General features: G+C 51.8%; 1 protein-coding gene across 2 annotated transcripts; it reads right to left on the bottom strand.

The window, feature by feature from the left end:
* Positions 1-13,393: 13,393 nt before the first annotated feature.
* Positions 13,394-24,276, bottom strand: POP4 (POP4 homolog, ribonuclease P/MRP subunit). 2 transcript variants are annotated; one of them, XM_010355791.2, is made up of 7 exons: positions 24,223-24,276; positions 21,897-21,949; positions 19,998-20,221; positions 18,695-18,772; positions 18,460-18,521; positions 16,665-16,766; positions 13,394-15,364 (listed from the first exon to the last, which is right to left on the bottom strand). In XM_010355791.2, the coding sequence occupies exons 1-7, from the start codon at positions 24,227-24,229 to the stop codon at positions 15,228-15,230; spliced, it is 663 nt and encodes a 220-aa protein (XP_010354093.1). In that variant the 5' UTR covers positions 24,230-24,276; the 3' UTR covers positions 13,394-15,227. The 2 variants fall into 2 exon arrangements, with proteins under 2 accessions (XP_010354093.1, XP_030769012.1); XM_030913152.1 differs by having other exon boundaries at positions 21,862-21,949; positions 24,223-24,249.
* Positions 24,277-24,848: the final 572 nt, after the last annotated feature.

Here is a 24,848-nt window from a genome sequence, read left to right as displayed (position 1 = left end):
CTTAACACAAATTATCCAGGTGTGCCTGTAGCCCCAGCTACTTGGGAGACTGAGAAGGGAGGATTGCTTGAGCCCAGGAGTTTGAGGCTGCAGTGAGCAATGATCGGGTCAGTGCACTCCAGCTTGAGCAACAGAGCCAGACCCTGTCTCAAAAGAAAACAAAAACCCAAAAAATACCCCTAGGCTGGAGTTCAGCTCCAAACTTGACAATCTGATCCTGTAGGTTGCACCCTGCTCCTAAGCAGTATTTTTCTATTTATCTACCTGTCCCTGCCCCTCAGGCCTGGTGCTGTTGCAGAGCTTCCTGGAATAGACCAATGCAGTGTGTCTTGCTGTCTAGAGACCTTTCCTGTTTTCTTTTTTTGAAATGGAGTCTTGCTCTTGTCACCCAGGCTTTAGTGCAATGGCATGATCTTGGCTCACTGCACCCTCCACCTCCCAGGTTCTAGCAATTCTCCCACCTCGGCCTCCTGAGTAGCTGGGATTACAGGAGCCTGCCACCACGCCCGGCTAATTTTTGTACTTTTAGTAGTGATGGGGTTTCACCATGTTGGCCAGGCTGGTCTTGAACTCCTGGCCTTAGGTGATCCATCCAGTTTGGCCTCCCAAAGTGCTGGGATTACAGGCGTGATCCACTGTGCCCAGCTGAGACCTCCATTTTTCACATATAACTAAAATAAAATACGAGGAAATAGAAGCGACCTGACACGTGTGCGATGCACTTTGGTATTTTACTTTTCATTTCTATGGAAACGTGACTCCAAGGCACTCCCTGCAAGGCACGCTGGGACAGAAACCCGGCCTGTGATGGCTCCTGGGTGGGGTGGTCCAGGGACCCTTCTCAGAAGCACCATCCTGCCCAAGAGATGGCCCTGAAACGACCCACAAGTATCTGATCACACCAGCTGCGGGCACATTCACTGACTCACTTACTCATTCTCTGAGCCCCTGCATCGAGCCGGCCTTTGTGCTGAGCCTGGGACTCAGGGGCAAATTCATCAGAGCTTATAGTCAAGGAGGCAGACACATGTTTGTGTTTATAACACAGCATGGAAAGCGGTGGCAAATCCAGGCTCCTGGTGTCTGGGTCCTCGGTGGAGGGGCACCTGGCCTAGCCTGCGGCCCTGTGAGTGGCTGTGGTCACCTCGGAGACCTGGGTGAGGCACTGCTGTTACAAAGCCCAAGATTCTCAGGGTAGTTTCTGGAGGTTCTGAACTATCCATTCAACAACAGAAGGCACCAGGACAGCAAATGGCACGTGTTTACCCTGTGCCTGGCCCCCATTACTCCCACAGCACGGGGTGAATACTCCTCATTCTACAGCAAGGAAGCTCTGACTCCCAGAGGTGACTTGCCCTAGGCCACATAGATTAAAAATATACCGATAATATATGATGCTGGCCAGGCACGGTGGCTCACACCTGTAATCCCAGCACTTTGGGAGGCTGAGGCGGGTGGGTCACCTAAGGTCAGGAGTTTGAGACCAGCCCGGGCAACATGGCAAAACCCCGTCTCTACTAAAAATACAAAAACTAGCTGGGTGTAGTGGCGCACGCCTGTAATCCCAGCTACTCGGGAGGCTGAGGCATGAGAATCGCTTGAACCTGGGAAGAGGAGGTTGCAGTGAGCCGAGATCACGCCACTGCACTCCAGTTTGAGTGACAGAATGAGACCCTGTCTCTCTGTCTCTCTCTCTATATGTATATATACTGAGGCCAAGGCCCCACCCCAGGGATTCTGGATTAACTTTGGGGGTGAAGTCTGGGCTGTAGTGTTCTAAAAACTCCCTAGGTGATTCTAACAGCTAGCCAGGATTGAGCAGCACCGAGTTGGACACAGGCTCTTTCTTTTTTGTTGGCTTTTTTATTTTTATTTTTTTGAGACAGAGTCTCGCTCTGTCATCTAGGCTAGAGTGCAGTGGTACAATCTCAGCTCACTGCAACCTCTCTCTCCTGGGTTCAAGTGATTCTCCTGCCTTAACCTCCCGAGTAGCTGGGATTACAGGCGCCTGCCACCAGGCCCGGCTTCTTTTTGTATTTTTAGTAGAGATGGGGTTTTGCCATGTTGGCCAGGCTGGTGTCAAACTCCTGACCTCAAGTGATCCGCCCACCTCAGCCTCCCAGAATGCGGGAATTACAGGTGTGAGCCACTGTGCCTGGTCTTGGACACGGGCTCTTTCTAAGAAAGGCCAGCCCCGCCTCTTCCGGCAAATGCCACTGTGACAGAGGGAGGGCCGGGGTGGGCAGCCAATGCAGGGCCCAGCCTTCTCCCACAGGACGGAAGCAGACCAACCATGGAGAGTCATCTGCTCTGTCCAGCACCGTGGAGATGGTGACTGGTGGACTTAGGGTGGTCTGGGAAGGCCTAAACATCCGTCTGCCCCCCAAGGAGCTAACAGTCTGCTATTGACTTAATATTTCATGTCAACCACCAATTCATATATTGAACCAAATGCCCAATGTGAGGCTGTTAAGAGGTGGGGGCCGTGGGAGGGGATTAGGTCTTGAGGATGGAGTGTTTACAGGGATTAACACCCTATGCAAGAGGCCGGGTGGGAGCAGTGACTCACACCTATAATCTCAACACTTTGGGAGGCTGACACTGGCGGATCACTTGAGGTCAGGAGTCTGAGAGCAGCCTGGGCAACATGGCGAAACCCCATCATTACAAAAATATGGAAATTAGCTAGGTGCGGTGGTGCATGCCTGTAATCCCAGCTATTCGGGAGGCCGAGGCACAAGAATCGCTTGAACCCAGGAACCCAGGAAGCAGAGGTTGCAGTGAGCCAAGACTGCATCTCTGCACTCTAACCTGGGCAACAAGCAAGGCTCTGTCTCAAAAAGAAAAAGTGGCCACAGAGAGCTCTCTTTTTAACATTTTATTTCTGTATTTATTTTTAGATGGAGTTTTGCTCTTCTTGCCCAGACTGAGTGAAATGGGGCAATCTAGGCTCACTGAAACCTCTGCCTACCAGGTTCAAGCCATTCTCCTGCCTCAGCCTCCAAAGTAGCTGGGACTGCAGGCGCACCCACCACGCCCAGCTAATTTTTGTATTTTTAGTAGAGATGGGGTTTCATCATGTTGACCAAGCTGGACTTGAACTCCTGACCTCAGGTGATCCACCTGCCTCAGCCTCCCAAAGTGTTGGAATTACAGGCGTGAGCCACCATGCCTGGCCGAGAGCTCTCTTATCCCTTCTACCCTGTGGGGACACAGTGAGAAGAGATGTGTCTACAAGGAAGGAGCCCTCGATAGACACCAAATCTGCCAGAACCTTGATCTTGGACCTCCCAGCTTCCAGAACTGTGAATAATACATTTCTATTCTTTTTTTTTTTTTTTTTTTTTTTTTGAGACGGAGTCTCGCTCTGTCGCCCAGGCTGGAGTGCAGTGGCCGGATCTCAGCTCACTGCAAGCTCCGCCTCCCGGGTTCACGCCATTCTCCTGCCTCAGCCTCCCGAGTAGCTGGGACTACAGGCGCCCGCCAGGTCGCCCGGCTAGTTTTTTGTATTTTTAGTAGAGACGGGGTTTCACCATGTTAGCCAGGATGGTCTCGATCTCCTGACCTCGTGATCCGCCCGTCTCGGCCTCCCAAAGTGCTGGGATTACAGGCTTGAGCCACCGCGCCCGGCCCATTTCTATTCTTTATCCATCATCTAGTCCATGATATTTTTGTTATAACAGCCCCAGTGCACCAAGACACAGACATAGAATGGGGAAGACCATCCTGGGCCCATGCCCTGAGACCAAGCCTAGCTGGTGGGGCTGGAGTAGGGTGACCAGCTGCCCTGGTTTGTGCTAAAACCAGGGAAGGCCAGAGCAATCCTGGCCAGGATGGGCCACTCGCCTGGAGCCAGAGGAGAGGAGGAAGCTGCCTGGCATGAGGTGAGACTGGAGGAGGGCAGGGGCCAGGCCATGCAGGCCTCATAGGATTTTATTCTGCGTGCAGCGCTCTGGGAGAAACACCTCATGTGTGTCTCTTCCAGACAGTCCTAGGGACTGTTGCAACGCGGATCCATGGAGCACTTGGGTCTGCAGGGGAAGACCCTGTCTATTAGTGTTTCCAGGCCAAATAGAGGGTCGGGCTGCTATTTCTCCAGCCCAATAACGAGATACAGATGAACTGGGGAGGAAGGGAGTTTTTACTTCTGTAACCAGTTACAGGGAAGAAGGCCTGGGAAATATTGCCAGACCAACTCAAAATTAGTGTTCCAGAGCTTATATACCTTCTAAGCTATATGTTTATGTGTAAGTGTACCTTCATCTAAAGATATAAGTGATTAACTTCTTTTATTTATTTATTTTTCGAGATGGAGTCTTGCTTTGTTACCCAAGCTGGAGTGCAGTGGCACAATCTCAGCTCACTGCAACCTCCGCCTCCCGGGATCAAGTGTTTCTCTTGCCTCACCCTCCTAAGTAGCTGGGATTACAGGCGCACGCCACCATGCCCAGATAATTTTTGCATTTTTAGTAGAGACAGAGTTTTACCATGTTGGCCAGGCTGATTTCGAACTCTTGACCTCGTGATCCACCCACCTGGGCCTCCCAAAGTGCTGGGATTACAGGCGTGAGCCACCGTGCCCGGCCCATTTCTTTTCATCTATAACTAAGATCTGAGTCCTGAAGACCTTCCTCTGAAGCCTCAGTAAACTTACTTAATCTAAATGGGTCCAAGTGCTGGGGTGATTACCCTTATTTTGTCTCCTGCTAAATCATGGCGGTTTGGGGAGTTCCTTCAGATCCCCAGTAAACTTGTTGGTGGAGGTCTGGGGAGTTTCTTCAGGCCTCCAATACAACTTGTTTAATCTTAAAACGGGTCCTGTTAATTCCTTTGTTATCTTGTCATGCTTCAAGGCCCAGGAAAGGCCTGGGCAAAACTCCTGATGGGCATTTGTTACATTCCAGCCTTTGTAGAGGGCACTGGTTCTATCAGCTTTTAATATTTAACTTCACCACGCAGTGCTGAAACAGGTGTTATGGAGGCCTGCGTTAGTGAGACCTGGCCTGCCACATTAGTGCAGGGCCTGTCACCTGATTCGGAGACCAGCGCCTGAGCTGCCCTTCTTCACTGAGCCCATTAGCCCTTCTGTCTTCATTATTTAGGGCCACAACTTACCTTTTACTCAACAAAGCCAGAATGGGGCTGCTACCATAAAAACCCCTGGAATGGGGCCCAGGCGGCTGGCAGGGCCTCCTCCGAGACACATACACCTCGGTGTGTGGACCATAACTATCATTTACATTAATTAGGCAGCCGGATAATAGGGTGTTCAATAGTTATTGCATTCTGTAAATTCTGCAGCAAACACCGCCAGGAGCCAGGAGCTGGCAGGGGTTCGTGCCATGCAAAAAATAGTCCTGTTCTCACCCTGGCAGGCAATGGGGCTTTAAATTTATGGTGAAAGGAAGCCTTCCTCAAGTCCGGAAGAACAGCTGATTTGGAGAGAGGGGCCTCACCACATGACTCAGCCACTGGCTGTGTGATCCTGGGAGGATCCATCTCAGTGTCCTTAGCAGCTGCCAGTGCTGACCACCTGGGGATATTCTGGGGTCCTACTGAGAATGCAGCCATGGAGGGGACAGGTGGGGTTTTATTGGCTTTTTTTTTTTTTTTTAGAGACAGGGTCTTTCTCTGTCATCCAGGCTGGAGTGCAGTGCAGTGGTACAATCACAGCTCACTATAGCCTCAACCTCCCAGGCCTAAGTGATCCTCCTGCCTCAGCCTTCCAAAGTGCTGTGATTATAGGCATGAGGCACCACACCTGGCCCAAGGGGACAGCTTGGGAGAATGCCAGGGCTGGGAGCAGTGGCTCACACCTGTAATGTTTGGAAGATGATACTGTATTCTGCCGGAACCCTCCGAGTTTTTGGGTGATACCACACACACCAACTTTATTCGCTGTTGTTTCATTCCTTATGCTCATTTGACAGATGAGGACACTAAGGCATGGGCAGAGGCTCACCCTTGACTGAACTCACGAAGCTAAGCCAGGCAAGGCTGCAGCCTGCCCAACACCCGGAGGTGTGCCCACACGGCTCCCCACCCCTGCGACCCAGCTTTGCCATCTTCCTCCTCATTTCTGCCTACCCAAGTGTGTCTCCCCACCTGCCTGCTCCCCTTTTCCCTGAGAAGACCTCAGCTGCAGGCCCTGTCTCCTTGGCCACACTGGCCTTGTCCACAGTGCCTTGTTCAGCAGCTTGGACGGCTGGACCCATCTCCACTTGCCTAGTGGGGCTACCACCCTTCAGGGCACTTGGCTTCGAGTAGACACTCAGATGGAGGCTGGAGGGGCTGCGTCCCCGAGGCCCTGTTTGTGGGTGCTGTGTGCACCTCTCAAACCCGTTTCCGTGCATCCCCAAGGCCAACACCCTGGTTAAGCCGCAGACGTCTAGCACCGGCCACAACCTCCTCGCTGGTCTTCCGGCCCTTGGCCTCTCCATTTCACCGCCACTCTTCCCCACTTCCTGCTGCCCTGCCTGGTGCCTGAAGCCTCCAGCTACCTCTCAGTGCCACGCCCCTGCAGGCCCCACTCCCCATCCCAGATCCCCTGCAGGAGGCCTCAGCCTGCCTGACTCCGGCTCAGCTCTCTGGCTTCATCTTAAGGTCAGGTCCTGAGGGAAGCCAGCCCACTTCCAGACCTGTCAGCGGCCTCTGACAAAAGGCCCTGTTCCCCTCCCACCGCACCCTGTGGCCCCAGGGCCCTGTCATCACCACTCACTCTCTCACTACTCAATTGGAGACCTCACAGGGGGTGGCCAGGATGGCTGTGGCAACCACACCTTAATGACAGGACTGCAGAGCACCTGGTCCCTGGAGGTCTGGGGTAGAGGAAGAGCCCGTATTTTGAAAGGTGGAGGGAGCTGTTAAAATTGTGAATTTGGTGATATATTGCATTTCTTAGGAATGTGGGTTTCCTTGCTTTAAATCTGTGATTTTCAAGCAAGAGCCACTTAGAGTAACCTGGGCATTACCATTTTTTTTTTTTAACTGAGACAGAGTCTCGATCTGTCCCCCATGCTGGAGTGCAATGGTGCTATCTCAGTTCACTGCAACCTCCACCTCCTGGGTTCAAGTGATTCTCCTGCCTCAGCCTCCCGAGTAGCTGGGATTACAGGCAACTGCCACCATGCCCGGCTTGTTTTTGTATTTTTAGTAGAGACCGGGTTTCACCATGTTGGCCAGGCTAGTCTTGAACTCCTAACCTCAAGTGATCCGCCTGCCATGGCCTCCCAAAGTGCTGGGATTACAGACGTAAGCCATCACGCCTGGCCTGGCATTACCACTAAGAAACAAGACTGCTGGAGAAATGCGCAAATAATTTCAGATATTTATTAAATACCCACATAAGAGTCCAAATGGTTCTTCTACAAACATTTTAAATTGAAGTATAACATATGCCCTGAGAAAACACGCATCCTCCGTGCAGTCTCCCCTGCCTTAGCCAGCAAGTGCTCTGTCTCCAGCCCCCAGGCCACAGAGCTCCATCTTCCATGGGGCTAGGTAGCCCCCTAAAGATGACCCTTTAGCTCCTAGATAGGAAGGCACTGCAGAGATAGACCCTTGGTCTCCCCTGGAGTTCTCATTCAAGGGGCGGCAACTTAACACCGCCTGTACTGCACACAGAGCAGCCGGCTTGTGTTTAGGGCAGTGGGACGCTGGTACATGTGTAAGAAGCCCTGGTTTGTAGCATAGTGTAAATTGCTATGTAAATGCTCCCACCAGGAGGGTTGCAGGGTGCCAGCATGAAGGTACCATCCGCAGGAGGTGCACACATCAGCTCTCATGAGCCGGTGCAAGCCCCTCTGGCATAGCACCTGTTTGGGGCCTGTGTTTTTATAAAAAGCATTATAATCGCGCACTTTTTTGGGAGAGAAGGGCAACTAAGGATGCTTTCCATCTCACATCCGCTGCAAGGCAAGCCTCCACTGGCAGCACTCTACAGGCAGGACACAGCCACTGGCAGCACTCTACAGTACAGCGTCCTTTCTCTCTCCTCCCATCCCTCCCTCTCTTTGGCAGAAGATATAGTTTAATTTGTGTAGATGAAATGTGCCTGCAATAAACACCACACTCCATTTCTTCACGTTCTCTGTGGTTGGAACTGAAGGTCTTGGGGAACTTGGGCCTTGAACTCGGGTTTCCCGACTAGGGTTTCCTGCTGGGCTCAGCCTCTCCAGGCCTGGCTGGCTATGCAGCGCCAGCCATAGCTGCTCCCGCCAGACCCTGGGGCTTCATGGGGGAAACTGAAAGGGGCAGAGAAGCGCGGGTCACATGAGCTGCAAGTTGCAGCTGTTGATGGAGCGTGACCACCTCGGTCTGCATAGCTGGGGTGCCAGGGCCCAATGGCACAGGGCTGCCTTCTCACCCGGGACTCCTGCTGCCTGGGGTGCCCACCAGCATGGAAGGGGGTGGCACGTTGGACTCAGGATGTGCTGCTGCCCTGCCCTGGGCAAACCACACGGGCTCATCTGGCCCAGACAGGGGTCACTGACCAGCGTCACTCACAGTTGCTGGGTGCCAACCCTTATTCGACATTATCAGTGGCACACCCTGGGCTCATTTTTTCTTTTTGGGTCAGAAAACAGATATTTACTGAGCACTTATTATATGCAAGGCAGGGTTCTCCCCTGCAGGGGGCTTACAATGGTTATGGTGGCGAACACCATGGGCAGTGTCCTGGTGTCCGAGCAGCTCACATTCCAGTGGAAGAAAATGACACGAAGCAGGCAGATATGCTTTCACTGGGGACTGAGAAGTGGTACAGAAAACATAAGACTGCTGGTTGCAGTGGCTTGCGCCTGTAATTCCAGCGCTTCAGGAGGCAGAGGCAGGAGGATTGCTTAAGGCCAGGAGTTTGAGACCAGCCTGGGCAACAAAGCGAGACCCCCAGCTCTACAAAAAACAAGCAAACAAAAATTAGCCAGGCATGGTGGCATGCGCCTGGGGTCCCATCTACTTGAGGGGGCTGAGGTGCGAGGATTGCTTGAGCCAGGCAGGTTGAGGCTGCAGTGAGCTGTGATCCCACTACTGCACTCCAACCTGGGTGAAAAGTGAGACCCTGTCTCAAAAAAAGGAAAAGAAAATATCAGACAGGGTAATGTGATAGAGTGACTGGTTGGGGTGGGGGCCGCAGAGCTAGGATGATGGGGCTTTCCCTGTGTGGAGAGCTGAACACAAGGAGGCTGCCTGCAGACTGAGGGGTCAGGAGGAAGCCCAAGAGGAAGGAATGGCAGGCACAGATGTGCACGGGGCCAATCGCATGCTTGGGGGTGTAGAGAGGCACGAGGTACAGTGGGGAGGTGGACCATGATGGCAGGGGTGGGCTGCGGTCCCATCTGGAAGGGCCTTGATGATGCCGGTCAGGGGCTGGCTCTCATTCTGCATGCAGCAGGAAGTCGCTTGTGGGTTTTCAGTGGGAGAGGCAACCCCTGAGTCATGCTTCACAAAGGTCACCCGGGCTACAGTGGGTCCAGGCGTGGATGCAGGGAGGCCAGTGGGGGGCTGTGGCTGGGTGCTGGCGGGTGGGTGGAAGGGGCTGGAGCAGCAGGTGGTGGGAGGTTGCAAGGAGGGCTACCAGGTCGTGATGAAAGGTTGATGGGGGCGTGAACGCAAGGAGGAATCAGGATGGCTCCTTGGTTTCCCACCTGAGCATCCAAGAGGCGAGGGGCCCCCGCAGAGGCGAGGGTGGAGGGAAGGGAAGAGAAGGGAAGTCCATCGTGCTGTGTGCAGCCTGCCACGCTGGGCTGCCTGTTAGCCCTCCAGGTGGAGCCTGGTGGACAGCTTTCTCATTTCCTCAACAGTCACAGAACACTGAATACAGTCAGATACACTCTGGATGAGTGTGGATATGGCAGTGAGGAAAACAGAGTCCTGTCCTTAGGAGCTTCCATTCTAGCTGGCAGGAGGCAGACGGTAAACCAAGTTACACATGTGTGTCTGGTGGATCTGAAGTTGTGGACGAGACAGCTATGGAGGGAATGGGGAAAGAAGTCCAAAGGCGGAGCTCAGGGCATTCTAACACTGTGAAGTTCTGCAGAGGAGGAGCTCCCAAAGGACCCCCAGAGGGAGTAGCCAGGGAGACAGGAGGCAAGTCAGGAGTGTGGGGATAAGAGGTGTTAAATGGCGATAAGAGGCCAGGCAAGGCAGAGGCGGAGAACTGACCACTGGCTCTTGAGAGACACAGTCACTTGAGTGAGAGTGGCTTAGTGGAGCGGTGGAGGCAAAGGAATGGAATGTTTTCCATTTTATCCCCGGCCTGTCCCAGCCAATCCTTCCCTATCCAATTCTGTTGCATCTCACCCAGTCCGTTCATCTATCCGGCGTTTCATGAGTCTCTGGGCAAGGTCCTATATCCTCCTCCATCTCCCTCCTAAGCCAGTCCCTCCTCCAGGAGCTCTGATGGATCAGATCACCTTTTCTTTTTCTTTCTTGTTTTTTTAAGAGATAGGGTCTCATCTGTCACCCAGGCTGGAGTGTAGTGGCACAATCATGGCTCACTGCAACATCAACCTCGTGGGCTCAAGTGATCCTCCCACCTCAGCCTCCTGAGTAGCTGGGATTATAGGCATATGCCACCATGCGTAGCTCAATTTTTAAATGTTTTTTTGTAGACGTGGGGTCTTGCTTTGTTGCCCAGGCTGGTCTCAAACTCCCAGGCTCAAGCAATCCTCTTGCCTCAGTTTCCCAAAGTGCTGGGATTATAGGCGTGAGCCACCACGCCTGACCCAGCAAACATTTTCTGTAAAAGGCATAGGGAAGGGCAGGTCTTTGCTCCTGAGACCTGCCTCCTATGGCTGGAGGTTATCTTTTTTGGGCAAAGCAGACCAAGACACAGAATAGCTGAATCCCACTTGGGGCCTGTCCATTTCAATGCCCTCTAGGACAGCATCACCTGCCGTCCTGTGAACATAGCTTATCTCTGTGCCTGTCTATGGGGCCTGTCCATTTCAGATGCCCTCCAGGACAGCAGTGCCCGCCCTCCTATGAACACAGTCTATCTCTGCGCCTGTCTAGTTAGCAAGGCTTGCCCTTCACAGCTCAGGAAAAATTACCAAGAATGTTATTGACTCTAATTTTAATTTGTCTAGCACTCTTGTTAATGATGTCTATTTAAGACATCCATTAAAGGCCCACGAGGTTAATTAAATGGACAATTCCAATACGGTTTTATTAGAACCCATTCTATTAAATTAATATTATAGACATTTAACAGATGTCTTAATTAGACATTATAGCTAAGAAATGCAAACTAAATTAAAGCTAAAGGCATTGTCCAGAAAGCAAGTTTTTTTTTTTTTTTTTTTTACAGAATTTATGGCTTTGTGGAGGGATGTTCCTGTTTACTCTTCGGAACCTGGGAGATCAGTCATTTGATGATCTTTACCAGCCTCCAGGAAACGTCGGCCTGAGAGTCCCAAGTCTGAAATCACAGTCCAGTCCTCAGAGCTGGAAGAGACTTTAGACACCATCTGGAGCCCAGCGTCCTCAAACATCAGTGATCAGCTGGGGTCTTAGGTAAACACACAACTATCTGGGTCCCGCCTCTGGAAGCTGATTCAGTAGGTCTGAGGTGCAGCCCAGGATCTGGCTGCTCTGAACGTGCACCCACTAACTCTAATGTGGGAAGTTCCAGGATGCCATTCCAGGAATGCTGGGTCTAGTCTAATGGCCCCACTTGACAGATGGCAGGACCAAGAACCCTAAGACTTCAGAACTGCATGAATGGATCAGCAGAACTCCACCTCCTGCCCCATGGATCAGGGCTTTTCCAGCATCTCTGCCATCTCTCCACTCCTGGCAGCCATATACCCATTCTGGCCTCTCCTCCTGCCTGCCTGAGCCTGGGGGCAGACCCTCGCAGGCTTCCCCTGCCTTCCTGGGTCCTCCACCATGCTTCCGCGGACTCCCACCCTGAACCTTGGTGTGAATACACTTTTCACACCCACAGCTGCCCAGAGCCAGAGTCCCTGCTCCAGGGAGACTTCTCTGCCCATCCTGCCCACCTGTGCACGCATTTCCTCCCCCATCCAGACTGTGCCTGGCCCCAGCAGGAGGAGGAGTTCAGCTGTTTGCAAAAATGAAGGGGAACTGGGCAGCCCCGGGTACTGGAGGCAGCAGCCCTGGACCCAAGTTCCTGTATGAGCATGTCACAGAATCCAGTGGTGATGGCAGCTCAGGGGCCAGCAGTGGGGGTGGCTGGACTGGCTAGTGGTCCAAGCAGCCCATATAGGGGGACGAGAAGGCCAGGCCAGTGTCTGAGGATGGGAGCCAGGTGACTTTTGGAGCCTTTCTGGGAGGCACAACCAGTCTGTCCTGGCTGGGAAAGCTTCAGGGTGGCAGTGGACTGACTTGGGTCTCCAAATTCATATGACAAAGCCCTTGCCCCCAATGTGACTGTCTGGAGACAGAGACTTTCAGGGGGTCATAAGAATAGGGGCCTAATCCAATAGGACGGGCGTCCTTCTACAAGGAAAAGACTCCAGGGATCACTCTCCTTGCACACAGGGAGGAAAGGCCATGTGAGGACAAGAAAGAAGGGAGAGGCCTCCCCAGAAACCAACCCTGCCAGCACCTTGATCTTTGGCTTCCAGCCTCCAGAGCTGTGAGAAAATGCTGCAGCTCCAGTGTGTGGCATTTTGTTATGGAGATTAGGGCAGATGGATACATCAGCCATGGCCCACACTGCCCTTTCTCCTCCAAGAACCCCATCCTTTCCCGAGGCTCTGGCCTATCCTCTGCAGACCCTGTGTGGCAGCTGGGAACTGGGGAGATGTAAAGCGCCTCTGTGCCCCACTCTTTGAACAGTGGGTCGCTGGGCTGATGTCTCCCAGTGCTGCGGCCTCTGGGTCCTGTCCCGAGTTGCTAACCACTCTCTCTCCTCTTTGGGACTTTCTCTGGTGCATGGAGGTTTACACGAGGAGAATGTGGCTCTATCTCCCACGAGACCACATGGCCAAGGCCTCAGCTCTGCCAGGGTCCTGCTCCTTGGACAGTGGACATGGGAGAGATCGGGCCAAAAAGTACCACATTACCCTCCATGACAAGCTGTGCTGCAGTCTATGGAGACATGGCAGCCCTGGCCCCTGCCCCTGCCCCTGGGCTTCAGGTCATGCTTTCTGCAGCTGTTCCTCATCAGGAACCATGTCCTGCCAGGCTGGGCCCTCCCTTTTCTCTCCTCTACTTGGGAGATGACATGGCCCCTGGGTGGACCATGGGGGCAAGAGCGTATTCTAGAAACAGGCAGGCACAGCAGCAGCTTTGTGGCCGGTGAGCACCTTCACCACGTCTCCTTGGGGGAGAGAGTGATATCTACAAATTAAACAGCCACTTACACAGAAACTTGAGTCTGCGCCAAATGAAAAACAGATTTCACATGGCAAGCAGTACCAACAACTTTTCTGGAAAGCAACTGTGTATTTACACAACAGTGGATGTCTTTTACATTGCAGAGGGGTGGGTAAGAGCGGGATGGCTAGAAAGCTACAGCACCTATTCGGTTATGAACACTGCACTTTCAGATGGCTGGGGGAACAGATGCCACTTCCCACTCAAGACAGGGATTTGCTCAGAGGGAAAGCAGGTAATAAAGGCAGCACATCCTGCACTTTAGAACCGCATCTGTCTCATCCTGCAGCCACCCTGTAGCTGAAAGCACAGTTCTGGAGCCCGACTATTAGGTCCAATCTCAATTGCCCTTGAGTCAGTGAGGCCTTGGGCAAGGGGTCCCTTGAATTCTGTCTTCCTGTGGTAGACGAGGACGGCCACACCACAAGGCAGTCGCTGGGCCGGGCCCCATGTCCCTAGCCCGTGTGTGTGTGTGCATCACTGGCAGCGGTGACTGTGTGCTGCTTGGGGGAGAGCACTTGAGCCATCTCAGAACGCCCTGGTGAGCAGTGGACACTTGCACCAATGGAAGCAGGACCGAGGCACCGGGTTGGTCCTTGTGAGACTGTGGGTGCATTGTGAGCCTTGGGGAGGGGCAGCGGCAGAGACCTGGGCCTTTCTGCTCTCCTGGCACACAGCAGTCAGCGTTCCCACTTCCCTTCTCCACTGCAGTGTTTCTCTCTGGTGTGGTCTGGGTGGAAGGCACCAGGAATGCAACGCCCCGGCACTGCTGCTTCTCCTGGGGGAGAACAGATTTGTGGCCTGCCTTTCGCCAGGAGGGCTCCTGGCCTTGCCTTGTTGATCGGCAGATACTTGCTCCTCAAAGGGAAGGGGTAGTTGGTCCTTCTGAGTCATGTTTCCAACCCATCTGGTAGGCTGGTCCCCTAGTCTGCTCTCACTGCAGCCCTGGGCCCGCTCTTCCTCTGGCCCTGCATGGAAGGGCCTGCCTGACCCACTGGCTTTACAGACACACCGTCAGAGGGCCACAGTCAGACCGAAAAGCCAAATCTTTCAGCAGCAAAAATGGCAAAGAGATCAAAGGGCATCAATGCTGCTGGTGTGGCTTTTGCAGGTCTGACCTTGGGAGGTGATGCCAGGCGACCTCCTTTCAGTCCTCCACGGCTCAGCCTGGCAGCTCGGAAGCGGGCATGCTGTGGCAGGTCCCGTCTCACTACGCTGGGGCGACCGTGTAATGGGCACAGCTGCACACAGTGCTCTGCTCCCGGGGTCCACCCCAGCTGCAATTCCTGAAGTGAATAAGCCCTAAGTCACTTAGCAACTCACCCTTCAATCCTCTTCAACCTTCCTGAAATAGCAAAGTAAACCTTAGGTAGGTCAAAGAGTTCCACCCAAAGACGCACCTCTGTAGACACCTGCCATCCAATGGACCTTTGGGGCCCCCCTTCCCTTTCAACCTGGCTGGACTGCAGCAATACCTCCTTTATTTGATCCCTGGTTATGTCCACATGTGTACGGTATTATCACAGAGGCGGCTGATTCACCATAGAGCACTCAGAAAACATGGAAAAGTATTTTTTAAAATCGAGTGAAACTATTCAAGTCAATCAGCGTTAACCCCGGTGTGCTTCCTGCCAGTCTGTTCCTCTCCATGGGAGTCACACAAAATGAAGATCTCCTAGAAAGAGAAATTCCTCTGTCCCCTGACTTCTTCACTCGGTACACCGCGACCTTCCCATATTGTTGAGCATCCTCAACTCGGAACGTCACTGGCTGGAGGTGGTCTATAAATGGAATTGGCTTAACCATCTCTTCACTGAAAGGTCGGCATTTAGGAGTATCCAGTTTTCAGCTGTCACAAACAACTGTGTTAGATGGCAAAGAATTCATAGGTCAATCGTTCCCTTTGCTTTGAACTTCTTCGCAGACCGTTCACTTGACCGAAGCTGGAATTTGCTCCCATAAATGTAGGAAATAAAGCCATCGATTTCCACAGTGAACACGCAATTTAGCTTGGGGATAACTGGAAAAAAAAAAAAAAAAGGCGGGAGAAAAAAGATGAGGAAAAAACCTTGGCAGTAAATATTCATTTATTTATTTATTAATATTTTACTTTTAGGTAGAATATTATTCGGAACACATTGAATGAAAAAAATAAGCTAATAGGAAATGGGAAACCCACAAGGGGAGGGGCATTAGGGTTACACGTGGTTATTCTGCCATAGGTCAATCTAGTCACATGCTAAATGTAACCTGGCACCTAATCTTCAGGGTAAAAGGCTATACAACAAATTCCCAGAACTAGAAAGTCCCAGAACACCTGCGAGAAACTGGTTTTCCCACATTAAATTTCAGATGGGCTCCTGGCCTTATGCTCTGTGGGGAAACTCTTACACCACTTTCTGAGGTTTACAATGTGAGGCAGAATGATATGTAGGAAAATAAGGGAAGCAACAAGAAAAACCAAGCTCAAAAATTAAAGGAAGAAAGCTGGACGCAGTGGCTCACGCCTATAATCCCAGCACTTTAGGAGGCTGAGGCAGGTGGATCACTTGAGTTCAGGAGTTTGAGACCAGCCTGTCCAACATGGTGAAACCCTGCCCCTACTAAAAATACAAAAACTAGCCAGGTGTGGTGGCGCGTGCCTGTAATCCCAGCTACTCGGGAGGCCGAGACAGGAGAATCTCTTGAATTCGGAAGCGGAGGCTGCAGTGAGTCGAGATTGTGCCACTGCACTCCAGCCTGGGTGAAACAGCAAGATTGTCTCAAAAAATAATAATAACAAATAAATAAATAAAAATTAAAAAATTAAAGGAACAAAACCCTCTAACTATGGTTTGTTATCTCCAGATTTGTGGGCAAGGCTGGGTGTAGAAATCCTGGGAGACCCAAAGTATCTGCTAGAGCAATGCTGGTCACCGATGGAACCCAAGTGTTATCACCAAGGACACAGCTCAGAACTTCAGGGACAGGCGCCGCTCCTGTTTCTACCCTGCTGCCTGTTTGACTACATTCCTCTGGGAGCAGCAGCCTTGGGGCAGGTGGAGGCGCTCTCCTGGCGCCCAAACAGACCCAGGTCCCCTGAGGCACGGCCAAGATCTTTCTTCCCCTTGGCCATTTCTGGCCGGGGCTGTTGGCTGCACTGACACACACCTCTTGGGGGAGCCACGGGAGCAGGGGATGGTCTCTGCAGGCTTTAATGCAGGTTCAGTAAGTATCTGCAATCTGCGCTCAAACCAAACTCTTGGAGCCTCGAGGAAAAGACTAACACAGTAGCTGGAAGCCACAGCCCACAAGCAACGCCCTCGGAAACTCCTACATACCTTTCAGGCGGTCTTCTTTGGTGATAATTTTGAAAATGTGCTTTGTTTCCTGTAGAAGGATTCCTGTAATACCCACATAAGAGGGGCATTTGGATTTTGTCACTGTGAAGAAAAAGGACAGTTCCAGGCTTAGGCCTCTGTGGTGCTGGGGGAACCATAGACAAGCAGGCCTCAGGGGTCGGGGGTGCTGGTCCCACCCTCTGAGCTAGCAGATGAAGGAAGAGAGCACCCAGGGGGTGGGGGCTCAACAGCTGGGCACGATGTAGCCAACGAGAACCCAGGCTTCCCCTGGGGCTTTGCAGTCTCTGGACCGTTCCTATGAGGTGTCCTTCGGAGGGTCTGTGGCCACAGGGGTCTTGGGCAGGATTCTGGAGTCAAAGGTCACACACGTGCCCAGCACCATCAGGACCCACAGGCTGGCTGCTCTGATGCAGCCAGGACTTCCTTGCAGGATCTGCACAAACACCACCATGCACTGCCCAGGATGCTGGCTGGAACGTGAGTCCTGCTGCAGAGCTGCCCAGCAGCCAGCACTGCGAGACGAGCCACCATCACAAGCAGCAGCCCCTCCCTCGTCCTGACCCGAGCCTCAGTGTAGCTGACAGAGTCACCCAGCAGCTGCAGTATGCCTGCACCGTCCTTGGGAGATGCCAGGGACATAGCATGGAAAGAGGCAGTCCCGGATCCCGCTCTCACGGAGCCCAGGTTCTAGCAAGGCAGGGTGATGCATGGGGAACCACACCATTCTACTTTCTGACAGCGACGAGTGCTATGAAGAGTAGGGACAGGGCAATGAGTGTGGAGGGTCATGGTTTGCAATGGTAGACCCTTGGGGGAGTGGCATTGGAGCAGGGCTGAACAATCAGAAGTCGCTCTGTGCACACACAGAACTCCCCGGCAGAGGTTAAGGAGCAGAGGCGAAGCCCTGAGGCAGGGCAGGAGGAAGGCAGTGTGGGAGACCTGCTGCCCCAGGGAGCGGGGAGGCCTTAGACCTCGGCAAGGAGGCAGGTTTACTCCCATACAATGGGACGCTGCCGGAAGACTTGAAGCACGGAAGGAACGTGCTCTGATTTCTATATAACTGGCACTCTGGCTGCCTGGTGTGGGAAGGAGCTATGTCTGAGGTGATCTGGGGAATGACAGTGGCTGAATTTAGGTAGTAGGATGTTCCGAAGGATTAGAGGAGGGGATTAGGAAAGAAGAAACATAGACGCTATTTCGGTTTTTGGCCTAAACAACCAGCGTAAATAACTGAGTAATTAACTGAGATGGAAAAGACCAGGAGGGGTTGCTGTGAGGAGAACTGGGGGTAGCTTTAGCTATGTAAAGTCTGAGATGGCCCCTGAACATCCAGGTGGCTGTGTCAAGTGGGCAGCTGGATGCCTGAGCCTGGAGTTCAGGGGACAGGCCTACGCTGGCGATGTCACCTTGGGGGCTGTCAGGTGTAGCTGACATTTGAAACCATAGCGTTGGATGAAAGGGATTCTGTGTTCAAGATTCCAGGCCATGGTGAGTGCCCACAGCTACTGTGCCCTTTAGGGTACCAACAGGGGTCCCTGTGTGGAGAAGGTACACAGAGACCACTTAGGGTGTGTCCAGCAAATGGCCAGACCAGCTAAGACAGCCAGTGAGAAGCATCTCCCACCCTTAGTGCGGGGATGATGGTGACCGGGGGGCATCTCAGGGAATCCACACGGTAAGGAGCGTGTCCAACAGAACACACGCCCTGGGTCTCCACAGAGTGACAGTGTGGACCTCTGGGTGGCCATGTGCTACACGCTTTTAGGTAAATTACCTGAAATAATAGCCCCGTGAAGATCTGCCTTTAACAGCTTGGCCTGAATCATCTGTGGCTGCCTGCAAGGTAAACAGAAGCCCTTGATTTACATCATGATGAAAAGTTCCAAAAGAAGCAACTAGGTCTTCAACTGCAGCCAGGCAATACCGACGCTGGCTCCTGAAGCTGCATTTACAATGATCAGAGACTTGAGATCCACCCCAAAGAGCGAAGCTTCAGGAATGCAACTTACGTGTCTGGCTTTAGTCCATTGCACAGGTCCCTGATGTACTGTTTCCAGAGTTCATGGAGAGGGAGGAAAAGACTGTATCTATGGCAAAGTCAGAAACGGAAAAAGTTAGACAACATGAGCTTGGTTTGACAATGTCCAAATAGCACAGAGCTTGGCTTGATGCCAACAACTGCGGCCTGGGATCATTAGGAATTACATGCAAATCCTAGGATGAGCAACCGAGCTGGTAACAGAGACGAAGAACCTTCACCTCTCTAACCTTGGTTTCCTCATTGGTAGGACCACACCAGCCCAGGGTGGTGTCCACCTGGACTTCTTTTCATGAGAGAAATAAACGTGAGTCTTGTTGAAGCTACTGTTATTGTGAGGTTTTCTGTTACGTGAGATTGAACCTAGTAAGCCCCCAATAAAGCAGGGGTTGCTGGTTGTCACGCAGGTCCTCATGTGAGGCAGTAGGCTGGTCTGGAAGGTGGGCAAGCAAGTGGTGGGGAGAAGAAGAGGGGAGCAGGGGCGAGGACCCCAACAGCTTTCCTCTGGGCCATTATCTCCAGTCTTGATGCCTTGTGGGGAATCCGTTACCATGAAGCCTTAGGTTAGAGAAATGAGGACCTTAAGCTCAAACCCAACTTGGGTTCCACCCGGGAGGCAAACCCTGGGAGGCAGCAGCCCCTTCTCCACCTGAGGCCCAGCTGATCTCCTGAGTGGGGCCGGGGACAGCGTGGCATACTTTAAGCGTCTTCTGGAGTGTGGGAGGCTATTTGGCTGTTGATCTCCAAGCAAAAGCCTACAGAGAGTCCCAGGACACGCACACTCAGACCCGTCGCCAAGGAGGGATGGAGGGTTGTCTGGAGGAAGACATCCTCCCACAGGACAGGACAGTGATGCATTCCTTTGGGAAACTTCTGAAACGTGTGGGCAACATCTTGCTTTGGCAATGAAACCCCAGTGGGTGACTGTCTGGCGCTATTAAAAGCTACAAAGTGATACACACTAAAAACATATCAGTTCCTCTTTTCTGTCTAACACAGCCGAGGGACAAACAGCCTGTTGCCATGGGCAACAGATGTACTTGGACGGGTCTTACTCGGGAAGGTGAGGAGAGAGGCCAGACAATGAGTCCTGTCTTACCCACCTCGCTGAACACAGCCCAGATTGGTAAAGGAAGGCTGCCCTCTTGTGGCAGACAACAGAGAGGCGCCCTTAGCTTAGGTGGAGCCAGGCTGCCTCCCCAGTGACTCAGTCAAGTCCACACACCCAGAAGGGTAAGCACCGTGGGCAGAAAGAAGTGGGGAGCTCAGGTTACCTCTGCTGCTCTGGTTTAATATAAAAGAGCCGCAGCTCCCTCCTTTGCCTGGCAGAGAGGCCTTTGGCTTTCTTCTTCTTCTCCTTGCGCTTGTGGCGGGTGAAGTACTCCAGGACCACGGCCTTGCGCTGCAGCTGGTCCTCCCGCGCCTGTGGGCTCATGCCGGGTGTGCTGTGCTTCAGGAAGGCCCTTACGAAGGCCTCGGCCCGCTGTGCTCCTGGAGGCTGCAGGCGGACAAGGGGGTGCAGTGCTCACTGCTCTGGTCTGGGCAGCCCAGGATCCCAGGCATCCCGCCCGCAGCTACTGGGAGAGCAGATGGGGCCCATCCCTCTACCCACTGAGACTCACACCCTGCTCATCTGCCATGCGTCTGCTACCCACAGTTGCCGAGATGTAAGTCACACTCCCACATAAATTCATGACCATTTATCACACCCAACAGCATGTCAAACGCTCACTTCCTGCTCTGGCCCTGCTTTTCTGAGGTTATTCTGATGAGGACCAAAACCTTTCTATCTGGAAGAATACTTCAGTCATTCTTGGCAGAAGAGAAAGCTTAAGAAATGTGTAACAAAGATATTCAACCAGGCATGACCAGATGAAACTGAGCTCAGAGTAGCACTAAGCTATAGAGGAAGTGATCCTAACACTACAGAAAACAGCAAAACTAGGGCTCCAGGGTCAGCCAAGCCTCAGGGGGTAGGGACCCTGACACTGTGCCCTTAGGACAATACTCCTTAACTGGGTTTCCAGCAATGTGGGCATGGTGTGGCTACTCTCCAAGAGGTCCGCTCCTGCCCCGCAGACCATCACTTGGAGGAAGGTACCGTCAAGAGCATCTCAGGCCCCAGACTCTCTCTCTCCAAAGGGCGTCACTGAGAGCCGGGCGTCAACTTACCATGAATGAGCGTAGGCTCTTAGAGAGGACTTTTGAAAAAATGACTGTCATAATTGTGTGCAATTCTCAAAAACAAACAAACAAAAACCTCCAAGCTCACTACCTCTCAAGTTGGAGTTCCAATAATGGATTCCTCATTTGGTGGCAGATGCCACTGCCCTCGCGCCTGCCACAGCCCTGGGCAGTTCTCTCTCCTGAGGGCCTGTCTCCTGGCTGGGCTGTTTCCTGAGCTTTTTGCACTAGCCAGGTGCTAAATGCTAAGACTGAGGCTGACAGACTGATGCTGATCTGTCATTAGTAACCCAGCCCTCCCTCTGTGGAAGAGCAATGGGGATGGGAAGATAGGGTACATATAGCCTTCGAGGGAGCTCACAGTATGATGGTAGGAACTCTGTCTGCTTCAGTTTTGCACTTGTAGATGCTAACTAAAAATTAATTCACTGTCATCATTGTGACTATAATAGGACAATGATCTGATTCTCTTAAATACCTGAGTGGCTCGTCTTTCACGGAGAAGCAAAATAAAGGTATAACTGGTCTTTCAAAATCTTGCTTTCAAGGTAATGCTCTCACTATGAGCCACAAGAGGAACTTTTGTGAAACTGACAAAGCAGGCCGAGGCATCCAGATATAATCTGTAAATTTCACTTATGATATGTAATTGCACCCCTTCTGCAGAAGTGCAGAGGGCACAGTGACAAGGTTGAACGATGCTGCTCACCACGTGGGCACAGCCTGGTGTCCCCAACATAGTGGGAATGATAAAAGGTTAAGAAAAGCCTCATTTTACCAAACCTGACTTTGGCACAACAGAAAAGGAGGCCGGCAAGTGGGAATAGGTCAGCAGAACTACAGACTTTGATCCAGCCTTAGATGTCTGCCAGAAAAATGAGGAGTACAATGTGGGAAAGGCCATCTCAACCATTGCTGGGGGCTCAGAATCTACTGAGCCATCTTTGCCATCACCTCTGTTGCTCCTGGACCTCCTGCCAAGAACTGACCTGGACATCAGAGTCTTTCGCCTCTTTCTGAGACAATGCATGGTAGATCACACCTAGGGGATTAAAAACAAGAAATGATCAATTCTTGTTGGGTATGGCTGTGAGACCCAAGACTTCTCTAACTATGAAAATAACTACACCGCTGGATGCATGGCTCACACCTGTAGTCCTAGCACTTTGGGAGGCCAAGGCGGGTGGATCACCCAAGGTCAGGAGTTTGAGACCAGCTTGGCCAACGTGGTGAAACCCCATCTCTACTAAAAATACAAAAATTAGCCGGAGGTGGTGGCTCACACCTGTATTCCCAGCTACACGGGAGACTGAGGCAAAGGAATCGCTGGAATCTGGGAGGTGGAGGCTGCAATGAGCTGAGATCGTGCCATTGAACTCCAGCCTGGGTGACAGAGACTCTGTCTCAAAAAAAAAAAAAAAGTAAAAGAACTACACTTATAACATATGCTTATTCATATTCAGAGATAGGAGATCAGGTTGGTATGAAGAGCAAAGTTTTCTTGGATGCCTCTTATCCCACCCTCTGGCCACATCTATGCTAGAAGTTTTAAGCTCGTGGTTTAAAAAGAGTGCTTCTCAAAATTTAACGTGTGGAAAAATCTCTGGGATCTTATTAAAATGCAGATTATTGGTCTCCTACCCTAGATCCTGAGTGTCTTAACATATTCCCAGATGCTACTTAAGGTCAGTGGATCACATTTTGAGTTGCACTGGTTTAAAATATCCCAAGTTAGAAGCCTGAGCACTTGCTAACAAGGTAACTCATTTAAAAGTTATATGATATAGCTGTCTAGGATGTAGATGGTTAGAAATAGGTTTTGTTAACTGTAAGATGTTTAAAAAGACTCTTCACATTTTAATATGAAATTATAATGTATCATATAATCAAGGGTGTCCTGAACTGATAAAATACAACAGTTCTTCCTTTAAACTCAAAATATACATCGGTCAATAAAGTTTCAACCTCTAAAACAAATTCCACATTTCTGTTTCTTAATTTATTGAAAGAAGAAAACCATGGCACTGGGGACACAGTACAGGTGTGAATGGAATAAGAATGGGACTGCTAAGGCCTGGTTTATGAGCTAAATAGCTAGAAAATGTAATTTACACTATACTCTGTAAATTTAATTCCAGCCTTCTTGTACTTCCCTGAGAATGTCTGATGCAAGGTGGTTACAAGTTTTTTGTTGTTTTTGTATGTTTTGATACTGGGTCTTGCTCTGTTGCCCAGGCTGGAGTGCAGTGGCACAATCATAGCTCACTGCAACTTCGACCTCCTGGTTTCAAGTGATCCTCCCACCTCAGTCTCCTGAGTAGCTGGGACTACAGGTGTGTGCCACCACACCTGGCTTTTTTTTTTTCTTTCCAGTTTTTGTAGAGATGGGGTCTCACTATGTTGTTGCCCAAGCTGGTCTTCAACTCTTGACCTCAAGTGAGCTCCCTGCCTCAGCCTCCCAAAGTGCTGGGACTATAGTCGTGTCCCACCACACCCAGCCAGGTATGTTTGTTTGATCAAGCAAACCAATGCGGTTGCAAGTTTTATATACAGCATCTAGTTCTCCCTCAAGTGGAAGTTGGGGATTATAAACTGTAGAGAGCAACTTTAGGGGCCTGATAACTTTGCTTCACCTGTTACAGGTGCTTAGTAACAGACTTGGAAGTCTTTCTGCAACAATACACATCTAACAATTACTGAACACTCATTACTTGCCAGAAACCTCATTACAAGGTAGACATATTTTTTCCCATCACACTTGTGCCCATGAGCAAATTGAAGCTCCGACATGCTGAGACAATCTACTTGATCATATAGGTAGAAAGTGGCAGAGGTGAAAAATCAAAATTCTGATCGAAGGCCCAGTTTTAACGGTGACTACACGCCCCTCCTTGGCACATGTCTTCTACCCCTAAGTCCCAAAGCTCTGGGTTAGTGATATCATTCCCCAGCAGCTCTCGGCGCGTTGCATCAGAGTGCGAAACCAGCTCGCAGAAAGGAGCAGGGTCTTGACCGCGGTCACCCCGGGAGATACTGGCCAAGCTGGGCCAAGGCCTGGAACCCTCCTCTAGCATCGCACACCACTGAGCAGCCACCGGGAGAACCTGCCTCCAGCCCTGACATCCTCCCTAGCTCAGAGGTCGAGCCAGGCTAACCCGTGCTCCAGTCCTCAGTTTTTATGTAGGGTGTGCCCATTCCTGTAGCGGTTCTTTAGGACTCCGCAGCGACAGGCAGCCCGGACCCATTTCACCCACCAGCACCAGGACCCCGACCCTTAACATCCCCAACCCTCTCTAACTTCGAGGCCCCGCTTACTCTTCATTCTCGGACCGCTTCCGGCGCGCTCTGATGACGCACTGGCAGCTGCTGTCTCAGACTCTCGGAGATCAGAGATGGCGCTGTGCGTGACATCACCGTCGCTCGCCCACCTCGGGGGCGCATGCGCCTGGATAGGGATTCGGCGACTGAGAGCGTCTTAGGGGGTGTCGGGGAGCAGTGGGGAGGCGTGAGTCGCTTCCTGGGGCCTTTTCCACTTGCATCTTTTTGCGGGACAGTCAGTAGGGTTGGGGTAAAGGCATGTGGAATGCTTTTGAAGGTCCAGAGTGGAGCGAGGCGAGGCGACTTGGAGAGGACTCGAAGGTTGGGGACCTGGGAGGGCGGAAATGGGACTGGGACGGTGGGACGAGGTCTTCGTTGTCCCTAATCAGCGCTCTTACGGATGAGCCGCGGCAGCTTCCGCTGTGGGCACGGGCACCGAAGCTGGGACAGCAGGCTTAGGTTTTGGTTCCGTGTCTGCTGCTGACTAGCTGTTTAACCTCGCTTAGGGCACTTCCCATCTCTAAGCCTCACTTGTAGTCTGTGCTGTGAGTGGGGTCGGCCGCACAGGTGATGATGCGCCGCCTGGGTCCCTTTGATGGTTTCAAGACGCTTTCTTGAGACCC

Source organism: Rhinopithecus roxellana, chromosome 12, assembly GCF_007565055.1.
Source record: "Rhinopithecus roxellana isolate Shanxi Qingling chromosome 12, ASM756505v1, whole genome shotgun sequence".
Taxonomy (NCBI): Eukaryota; Metazoa; Chordata; class Mammalia; order Primates; family Cercopithecidae; genus Rhinopithecus; species Rhinopithecus roxellana.
The sequence above is the reverse complement of the archived record's forward strand: the minus strand, read 5'-3'. Positions and strand labels throughout refer to the sequence as shown.

Coding starts and splice junctions, on each gene's coding strand:
- POP4 (XM_010355791.2), bottom strand. Junction 18,773..19,997: donor ATTAAACCAGAGCAGCAGAG/GTAACCTGAGCT, acceptor ACTTTGCCATAG/ATACAGTCTTTTCCTCCCTC. Junction 18,522..18,694: donor AATGGACTAAAGCCAGACAC/GTAAGTTGCATT, acceptor TTTACCTTGCAG/GCAGCCACAGATGATTCAGG.